This window comes from Xiphias gladius, chromosome 17 (genome assembly GCF_016859285.1).
Source record: "Xiphias gladius isolate SHS-SW01 ecotype Sanya breed wild chromosome 17, ASM1685928v1, whole genome shotgun sequence".
Lineage (NCBI taxonomy): Eukaryota > Metazoa > Chordata > Actinopteri > Istiophoriformes > Xiphiidae > Xiphias > Xiphias gladius.
In genome coordinates, this window is record NC_053416.1 from 28,257,818 (window position 1) to 28,268,966 (window position 11,149).

The 11,149-nt window shown below is 37.2% G+C and overlaps 1 protein-coding gene across 1 annotated transcript; it reads right to left on the bottom strand.

Annotated features, from left to right (window-relative positions):
* Positions 1-374: 374 nt before the first annotated feature.
* Positions 375-6,652, bottom strand: zgc:171929 (uncharacterized protein LOC100124596 homolog). Its single transcript, XM_040151256.1, has 4 exons — positions 6,553-6,652; positions 6,150-6,382; positions 1,476-1,665; positions 375-697 (listed from the first exon to the last, which is right to left on the bottom strand). Exons 1-4 carry the CDS (start codon positions 6,650-6,652, stop codon positions 375-377), a joined length of 846 nt encoding a protein of 281 aa, XP_040007190.1.
* Positions 6,653-11,149: the final 4,497 nt, after the last annotated feature.

The window sequence follows — 11,149 nt, forward strand, 5'->3', positions numbered from 1 at the left end:
TTTGTGTTTTTAAAGGCTGTACATTTTCTTTGAATGAAAATAAATATATTGTTTGCATTGTATGTAATGATGCAATAAAAACATTACAGATACTTTTTGATCCTTCATTTCTATTTTAACAGAATCCACAGAGCAAGAAAACATAATACTAGAAGTAAATAAAACACATATAAGAAGTAGTGTTAAATAAAAAAAATTGTTGGAAACAGAAAATAACGAATGAACACAAATGTATAAGCTGAAGGGTACATACATACAACAAATGGCTTATGTGTTACACAGTTGAAAACTTCATTAAAACTAATAAACTTTACATTTATTTATGAATGGCTTATGGTACAGCTACAATGCAGTGTACAGAATTCGAATGAGCCCTACATGTAGTATGCAGGGTTTGAGTACAGCAAATAGGGACTGAGTTTATGATCTGCTGTTGCAAAGCTGCTGCTCTCATGGGCCTGGCGGCGGTAGTATCTGCGGAGAGCGGGACTGCCAGGGTGGCACTGTCTCACATGGAGGAAATACTCCTCAGGGTGGCTTGAGGTGTAACCACAATCCTCACACACAAAGATCTTGGAGCGTCTCTGGCGGTAAGCATACTGTTGGCGAATGCCGTGAATCTTCCTCATATGGGACTCCAGAGAACAACGCTGCGTGAAGGCTTTCTCACACAGCTCACATTTGTAGGGACGGATACCTGCAGCAGGGGGAGACAAGAGAGGGGTTTTTTCCTGTGTGTGTTTGAGTAAATGCACATGAACATTCAGACTGACAGAAGTGGCTTTTTAGTTGTGTGACAAATCTTGCCAAGATTTTTTGCTTTAGTTCTTAATTCCACAAATTACTTTAGGTTGTGGGCTGGTTTTAGCTTTAAGCCTTAACTACCATTTTGAGGTACTTGTATTTGATACCAGATTTTTTCTCCACTATATTTATTTTACAGGTATATTACAAGTTAATTTGCAGATTGAAATAACTGACAGCATTTGAAAATGTAGGTTAGGTTCTTCTTTAGTATTGTCATGTAAGGCATCTTTGAGTATTATGAAAAGTGCTGTATTAGTAAAATGTACTACTACTACTAGAAAAAGTTAGAAGTATCTCCACCTCAAGCAACTACAACTTTAAAATACTGATAACCGATTGATGTATCAGTAATAATTATCAAATAATATCAAATAAAATAAGACTGACAATAGCCTTTTCATTTCAGACATTTCAGTCTTGAGTATTTTTAGCAACAAGTACATCTTGTTGCTCATATATATATATATATATATACACAATTTCTACTTGTAACAGTATCTTTAAATTGTGGTTCTGATACTACTATTTAAGTCAAAAATTTTTGTAAGGGAGTCTATAGGTTGCAGCAGATAGAATTCCTTTCCAAAACTCTGTTTGTGTGTGTGTGTGTGTGTGTGTGTGTGTGTGTGTGTGTGCGTGTGGTTGTGTGTGTAAAGTTCACTCATGACCTGTGTGTGTTCTCATATGCCTTTTGAGGTCAAAGGTATCGTTGAATCCTTTGCCACAGAATCGACAAGGATGTCTCTTGACCAGGCTGTGGCACTTCAGGTGACGGGTCAACATACGCTGCAGAGGGAATATCTTGTTGCACACTGAGCACACAAAGTCACCTGAGCCTGAGGAAGTACGGGGACGGGGCTGGTAGGGAGAGATAAGTTCACAAAACCGCTTAATAAATATGACCATATGATAATAATGAGAAGGATCAGGATTTTTCTCTGCTCTCTTTAGGTTACAAGGAACAATTTGTAGTATAAACAGTTATCAGGTATTCCTAAGGAAGCCCAGTATTCATGTTAAATGATGCCTGACCTATTATTAAGCCCCTACAACAAGTATCAGGCTATGATGTCATAAATCTACTGAGCCCTCTAACGGGGAAACACCATTCTCTAGCCCTGACCTAATGTACCTTTAAGCTACCTTTAAATCCTACACTCACCCAAGCAAAGAGCATGGCCTGGCCTCATATCTACATTGTATCTGCTCAGGTTCAATGAAAGTGGCTTGCCTAACTGACTTGATAGGCACCTTAAAAACAGTGCCATGGCCTGCTGAGATGTCTAGCCATCATCATTTTATAAGTGGTTCAACTAGTATGTCTGGTTCCACTAGGTTTACCAACAGCCAATAGTTAGCAACCCTTCTGGTATGAGAAAGTTTTGACATGCATTATAAAACAAAATAATATGCTTTAATTATAATTTGTGTGTGTGTGTGTGTGTGTGTGTGTGTGTGTGTGTGTGTGTGTGTGTGTGTGTGTGTGTGTGTTAAGAGCACAGGCAAGTCTACAGGGTTATCAGATGGGCACCTCTCATTACTAGTGTTGAGTTTGTGCCTGGATACCGAGAAGGCTCAAAAGTGTGTTCCAGTTTCCCAGAACGACCACCCTAATTACGTGCGTCCACATTTTCATCTTTATGGCAAATTTTATTCACTTTTGTCTACATAACGAGTTAACATCATCAACTATTAAGCTTGCTCGCTAACAACAACCAGCTAATAACATGTCAATCTAACTAGCATGTTACTATTACTGGTAGCATGCTGCTCAACCCACATAGTAACAACTAAACAATATATCTCAGCTAAATGGTTAGATAGCTAACCAATATGCAAATTACCCAAAAAACCTCTTAAGCCAACTAGCATGCTTAGCTAACCAGCATGCTAACTGCATAGTAAACCAATTCATATGCTACCTGAAACACCAAATAAATATAATCCTTGTGAACTACCTCACCTCAGCAATCAACAACGCATACAGCTGTATCTATCACCATGAGCCAACAACATAACATGTTAGGCTGTCTACCATGCTGACATTACTGCCAGCATGATGCTCAATCCAACAAACCAACCAACCAAACAAACCAACCAAGCCTCTTCAGCCAAGCCTATCAGCTACCTCGTCTTGGCAAGCAACACAGCATACACTTCTGTCTATTCAGTAGCTTCACCAGGTAACATTAAAAGTTAAGGATTCTGTCATTCACTTATCAGTTTAGGGGCGGCTGTGGCTCAGGAGGTAGAGCAGGTTGTCCACTAACCGGAACATTGGTGGTTTGACCCCCGGCTAAAAATATGGAGTTGGATTGCATTGCTTAACCAATCTTAATAAATTCTTTTCACTAGCATCTTTGAGTTGAACAGACGTAAATACATAAATTTTAAGCCTGGACCACTCCCCCTTATCAGCACTGCAGCACTTTGCCTGTGTCTAATTAGCTGAATCATTGATTTTGTCAATTTAGGCTTAATGGACAAATAGTTTTAGAATCAAGTTTGTATTTTAATGTGACTAAATGACATTCCACAATTAATAATATATATAAGTGATCTGAGTGATGTTAGCCACTTTTGACCAGTGCTTTTTTAAATTTAGCTTGTTTTTAAGTTTTTTAAGAAGATAAAGAGTTAAGTGTGTTTTCAAACTTAATGTTCTTGATGTTCTGATGAACATCTTAAATAAGCAAGGTTGCACTGGTCAACTGGCCTTCTAACTATAACAGACAAAGGTGGGTGCATTTTGTTTTTTGTTTTTTTGGGAGCACTATAGTTATCAAAAGTTAATGTGGACCATTCTTGCTAAGTGTGTGTCGTACATTTATATGCGTATTGTAACAATCAATGCATGTTTTGTAGCTGTTGTGTTATTTTAAATAAAATTTTGATAAATGTGTTGCATGCGTATTAGTAAATAAGTCACATTTGACTTTTCTCAAATTAAATAATTTGAATAAAAATAATTTGGCTTTTAGTGTATTAAAATTGATATGTTACTTCAAATCTATTCAGCAGTTAAGTTAATTTCACTCAAACAAATTAGTTTCTCTATTATCCATCAATTTAATTTTTTTAAGGCAATTAGTTGCCTCACATTTGTTAAGTAAAGTCAACTTATCCAGGTTAAAAGTTTTTATATGAATTAAATTGTCTCCATTATTATGCATACTAACTTTTGCCTTATTTTTATTTACTTAAGCCATTAGATACTGTTGGTTCCATGCTTTCAGTAATGCCACTACTGCAAATAGTTGTGGAAATAGCAGTTAAGCAGCAAAACTGAAAACTCCGTGTAATAATCAACGTGCCATGCAAGAAAAAATTATTGTGATTCTCCAGAGGAAATAATATTTTGACTTTTCCCGAAAATAAAAATGTACTGACAGCTTTGATGGAGGTGAACTCAGCACAACCACCTTGTTCCCAGTGATTTCATTGTATAAACTTTGAATCTGGGTGCAACAGTTTTCCTGCTTTCTGTGCAAAAAAATGTTTAGGTTAATAAGGTTACCATAAGACCCGATGCCACATCAGATGATTTAAATAATTTATGAAGTTACTGCTGAGTGCCACATGCTTAAATTGTGAACACCTCCTCTCTCAATTTGGAGACAGGTATCAATCCTACTGCTTTGTGTTGGGCACAACTAATTCATCCAGTCAATGAAAAGGAGCCTACATTCTACATTTGTTTGGTAAGACAGTGTCTGAAAGCAAAAGTGGGGTCAGCTCAGGTCATTTTGGTTAACTAATAATAACCTCCATTACCATAATAAAAACTAATGTAGAAATATGTACCCTGCCCTGATGTCTATGTCAAATTGCAGCCACCCTGTAGCAGACTCTGCAGTTGTGAAATCGGACTGTCCTGAAAATATTTCCTCACTAGCCCTTTGACTATGTCTGCTACATTGTTGTTTTAACAGTGTTTAACCAAGCTGCCTTGGATATTTAATCCCTCATAAGCAATGATCCATCTCTCAAGCCAAGTATTTTCCTTGGTTTAATGATCATATCCACCCAAGTGGACAGGGTGTTCACAGGTGGAAAAGGCATCAGGCTTCAGTTCCACTGTACTCATATAAATGTATTGATGATATTACTAAATCTGAAGATTTAACAGACACATACCACCTAATTTGACAATTATTATTGCGAATAAAAGCTGCTAATAAGAATAACCCCAAGTTTCTTTTTAAAACTACTGATCATCTTTTAAACGATAAAACTCCCGTAAATTATTTGCCAGCTGTCAATGACTGGCCAGCTGTCAAATCTCTCAAAATTAGATAGGTGACATTATAACTCACTCTCCTCTTGACATTTTACTGTCTAAATTCCTCATGGAAGTAGTAGACACCATTGTCCTTTGAGGAAAATAATTTATTTGATAAATTCCACTCTGAATTTTGTCAGATGTAGTACAGAGATAGCCCTCCTGAGAGTCACAAAGCTGTATTTCAGTTTTTCTAGACTGTGCTGCTTTTGACAACATTGTACATTACAAATTATTATATCGTTTGAGGCAGTGGGTTGGGATAACTGGTACAGCACTTGAATGGTTCTATTCCTAATTATCACATTGTAAGTTCTTTGCATCTATCAGTGATAAAATATCAGGCTTTGCTCCTCTAACCTGCTTTATGTATTTGTGAAACCTGGGGAACGTTCAAATCTTTCTACTTTGCATAGCTGTTTATGTGAGATCAGTGATTGGATGTCTCATAGTTGGCGTCTTGGCCCTCAGATTCTGGAACAGTCACCATCTTGGGTCAGGTCAGTAAACTCTGTTGAGTGTTTTAAAGCTCTTCTCAAGACCGACCGTTTCTCAAAGGCATCTTATCAATGCAACTTTACCCTGATTTGTTTCTCTTTGTAATTTTTGATTTGCTTTGATTGAACTATGATTGCTTTTGTCCTTACGTGTTTTCATTTGCGCTGTGGGAAGTACTTTGTAACCCTGGTTACAAAAAAAGATTTACTTATTTACTTACTTGAAGTATTCTAATCCAAACTATGTGACAACAACACTTCTTTGCTGGGTTCATGTTAAGTAATAGCCCTCATGGAGTTGCACAACTAATTGGACCTATTAAAATTTTCCTCTAAGATTTCCTTCTGTCGTTTCCTGACTGCTCTCAGTAACTGATTCAGTTCACTCTGCAAAGACATCAGTACCAAGTAGTCATTGGTCCTAAAAGCCATTTTCATCCTCAGCCCTTTATTTCCTTTGTTTTTATAAACTTTCTTGTCAGGATGAACAACAATATCCTTTTTTCAGATGACTTCATATTATAAGAGTGACACTATACTTGACAAAAAATTTATGACCTTACCTTTGCTCTGCTGACCATTGCCAGTGTACTGGGATGGTAGAAGGAGCCCTGGAGCATCAGTGTGGACCAGTCCACCCTGGTGTCAGCCCCTGGTCCTCTTGATCCTGCCAAAAGCACTGGCACTCTCATTCTTCCTGTAGTCTCATATTCTAAGGTGGCTCCTTGCTGAGGCACAATGACAGGCTGTGAGGTGTCAGGACTGCAGGATATCTGCTTCCTAGAATTTTGACTCACTAAAAAGGATAAAACAATTGTTTATTCTATAGTAAAGGTAGTAAAGGTGAAGTAAAGGTCAGATTAATCGCTACATATAAATATACAGCTTAACAGGGATAAACCAACGTGTGTGTCACTGCTTACTTTTGACAGCTGTAAATATATTTAAAGGTACTTAAATTCTTACCTGCTGTATAGTCTTCTTTCCACTCATGCTGTTCTGTTTCTTTCCATTGCCATGCTCCATATGCACCACGTTTCTTTTTAACCAGGAAAGACCTCGGCATCTTTTAAATTCTCTCAATCTTATTACTTTTATTCTACTGATCTACTTGATCTGTCAGCAGTGGGAAATTCTTAGAGCTCTGTAGGCTAGGGGGTTAGAGGCAGTCAGTGTTTTGACTGGAGTACACCTGTGTTGACTGTGCGTGTGCTCCATTTTAACTGGTCCCCCACTGGTTTTGCATGTCAGGTAGTGAAAATCCGGGGAGCTTCACATTCAAGTGGCCCTTGACATGCAAAGTCGGCCCCAGACCAAGCCCTGGCCCCAGACAAAGGGCACAGTCTGAGTAACAGGAGCAAGCACAGAGGAGCCACAGCTTTAACTGCTAGGTAAATCAGCCCCTTCTCTTCCTTTTTGTCCCCCTTCTCTCCATTGCAATTGTATAGTGGGATTACAGTGCTCCTAAAAATACATACAAAGGCCATTCATACACACCAAAAATGCCAAGTACTTGTTGTCCATTGACTGTGTTGTTTACATAATTGCACATACATGATTGCACTTTCTATCCTATTGTGTTGTTCCCTGCCACTCACACAGCACATGCTTGGATAGATAGCAGCCCCTGCCACCCTGAACAGATAAAGGTGATAAAGAGAATGAAAGGATGGATTAAAATGGCCACAAATCCAAATGCCAAATCTCCAGCATATTTATCAATAAATTACTTATTAATGTATTAGTTTTAATTTTAGAAATTCTGAACAATGACAAATTGTGAAAGTAAACCGCTCAACATTGTCTGATTGTCTGCACAGTCACTGTATACTTAAGAGGAAAATTAACTACATCCCCTCCTTATCTTATTTCACTGGATTCTGCATGGCAAATAAAAATGAAGCCTGAGACTCAACCCCATCATGCAAATGGCAAATGAGGTCACTCCAAGAACATCAGGAGGATAACCTAGTAGAAACTATACAGCAGTATAATCACACTTTTGCCCTTCCTCATAGGTACATTCAGCCATGTATATGGTGCATGTCCCACATTTCAACAGTGCTCACTAAACATTCACAATACTGCTGATATTGGTCCACTGAAGAATAAAGTACAGGAACGTTATCAAACACTTTCATACATGTTAAAATCAAAGAACTACACACACATAACTCTTCCAGTCTGTATGTCAGTGGTTGTCAATAGGATGATAACAGTGGAAACAATGTGTTCCTATAATATTCACCAGTGCTGATGGTTTTTAGCTGTGACTCATTAACACGTTAACTTTCGTCTGTTAAAAAGGAATAATACCATTTGAGAAGTAAAGGATTTACACTCAACTTTTTTAGTTTTGAATAGTATTAAAGGCAGAGCTAAAATCAATAAAAGTAGCTGAGCATAGTCTATGGGGTTCTCAAGTTTTTTTTTTTTAAATCAAGTGAATAATACTGTTAATAGCATTGTCTGTGTCCCATCCTTGTCTATAAGCAAACTGTAATGGATATAATCTGATACAGTGTTAACAAATGCCTTTAGCATATGAAACGCACCCTTTTCAATACATTTCATCAACACTGACGTTAGTGCTACTTGTCTAAATCCTTTTATTTTTAGTTGGATTTGCATTCTTGGGGACAAGAATGATAACATTTTTGCAAAGGGTAGAACCAGTTTGAGTATGTGAGGACTATGGAAAAATGGGGTTTCATGCTGGAGTTAGCTCCTCTGGATATATCTTTAAAAGAAATGGTGAAATTCCATCAGGTCCCGTTTCTTTGAACAGAGATATTTAAACATGAACATGAAGTGGGTCGATCAACAATTCAGTTCGTCAACCCAGTAGTAAGCCAAGTATTTTCCTCAGCAGTTTTATTGGAGGAGATGTTGCCAAATTCCATTTTACACTGTGCAGTAAAATCAAAAGTCTCAAATCTCAGATAAAAATTGTTCAGATCATCTTCTTTATACCTACATTTAGCCATTTATATAGTGTATGTCCCACATTTCAACAGTGCCCACTAAACATTCAAAATACTGCTGATATTGGTCCACTGAAGAAGAAAGTACAGGAATGTTATCATACAGTTTTAAAATTAAAAAGTCCACAATTAACTCATGCAGTTTGTCTGTCAGTGGTTGTCAATAGGATGATAACAGTGGAAATCATGTGTTGCTACAATATTCAAGCTGTTAAATAATAGAGAAACTAAATCCTATTTCTCCTTTGAAATGCTGCTCAAAGTTCACTGGAGAACTGTAAAGTTGACATAAAACTATGTTATTTGGCAGCAATTGAAGTCAAAGAGCTCTTAATATCTTTTCTGTGCTGCATACATTGCAAATGATTTTTGATAAGCATGTACAAGTGTAAAGTACTTATTTGTTGATTTACTAAGGGTGGATATGATTCACAATATTCCTCATATTCATATAATTTATCTGTGTAAGTCTTAATGTCTTGAGAGAGAGTAATTAAATATTACTTTTGATAATAAATCTCGTAATACTGTAAGATCATATGGGCTGATATGTACTGTTAGGATTTCCTAAAGAGCCTGCAGGACACTGTTGACTGTACTGTGTGTTATTGCTCTTCGGAATTGCGCTGTACTGTATGCAAAACACCAGCCAGTGTGCTGCAGCATGAAAACGAAATGGTAAAAGGTAGCTCCACTTTGTAAAAGACAAAAAAATGTCCATTCAAGTTACACCTGTCTAATTTCAAGCTCCTTGTCCACTGACTTTAGCTTTATTACAGGAGACAGTGAGATCTGTTAGCTTTGGATACCAAGGGACAAGTACCATATTTAATGGAAGGACGGTTTTAAAAACAGATTATAAATACAGTTGATGATTACACTGACAGATAAAATGTCATATAAAATGCCAAATGAAGAGCCAGAAATAAAGGAGATGGACAACCACCTCATACCTCAGTGAAAAACAAACTGTGTCTGGGTTGGTTTTTTTTTCTTTGTTTTTTTTTGTTTCTTCAGGTAAATGATCAGTCTCAACATGAACACACAAAAGTTCATGTTTAACTGATGATGTGTTTGTGGTCGACCACACCCTTGTTGCCTCTTTCAATTAAATGGATAAAGGTGCATGTGTGTGTGTTTATGCGTGTGTGCGTGTGTTTGAATGTGCTGAGTCATTACTGATCTTTAGCTATTAAAACTGCAGATTAGGACTAGGAGAGTACAATTTAAATCAACACAAATTTAACACTTTACATGAGAATACCAGCTTTGTGACAGCTACAATGTAGCATTAAAACTTATCTAGTCTTTATATCATCTTTCTCTGTGTGAGTATTGTGTGACAGCTTTCCTTTTGTTTAGCCATTCAATTTGTGTTTCCACATTTTTTTTATCCACTGTCGCATGTTGTTTCCCATCTAATACATCCAACATGTATCAATTACAAAAAGGGTTCTGATGGTGTGCCAGTATCATGGGGGGGAAAGTTATAATACTTTTCAAACTCACTACTGTTTCTAGCAAAATATGGCTAAATACACTGTTCTTGAATGTCAAAGTGTGATAGAAAATGAGAAAAGTAAGTGGGTTTATCATTTAAATAACATTTTTAAAGAAGAATTCAACTTAAACTCAGATTCAGCTCAAACAGAGAGTCTGTGTCTTATGTAACAGGTAATGTAAACAGAAGAGCAAGGCTTCAGTCTCTTCTTGACCAAAAGATGGTAATGCTGTACCGGACTAGTGTTGATTAATGAAGCTAAGTTGTTGGGTCCTTGGTTTCCGATTTCCTATACATATGCATGTGAATGTATGTTTGGCAAATTGACCATTGGATGGAACATATATGTTGATATGTACTGATCAACCAGACTGAGTTTCTTTGTTTTCTAGAAAACTATAAAAGATTAGGTTTGCTCTCTGTTAGGAGAGACAGGGGTGTTTTGCCCCACTTGCGTAAGTTGCTGTCTCCTATTATTGATCAATAATAATCACATTAATATTCAAATCTGTCAGTGTCTGTGGTTTATTTGAGTCTGACTCCAGAGTGTTTACAGAATTTCAACCACAAAGGATTCAAAGATTTGTCACATACACCAGCAATATGTATAGCGACATACAATGTGGCATGCTCCTAAGGTTGCCCTAAAAGACTAGTGTTAAAAATAAGAGACAAAATATTTGTAAAAGATAAAAATACAGGATATGAAATTATAAACATGTAAAAATGTGAGCGGTAGAGTCTTTATATTGCATAAAGTTGGATGTATGACTAAATGTGACTATAGGACTCACTGTATGCAAGTCCATTCACCAACCCAAATAAGATTGTCAGACAAAAATCAGGAAGTAAAAGCATCTGATTTGCAACACCCCACACACAACCCCCCATTCCACTCCCCTTCCTTTAACTGCCACCCACCCCACCGAGCCACCCTGGAACTTGTGGTCGAGCAGTTCTTCATGTACATATTTACATCTTCATCCACAGGCCATTAGTTGCTTGGCTGCTGTAAAGCCAGCTACCCATAGATGCCTCTGCTTAACACAGTTCCAATTTGGACCCCTAACCCTAAGAA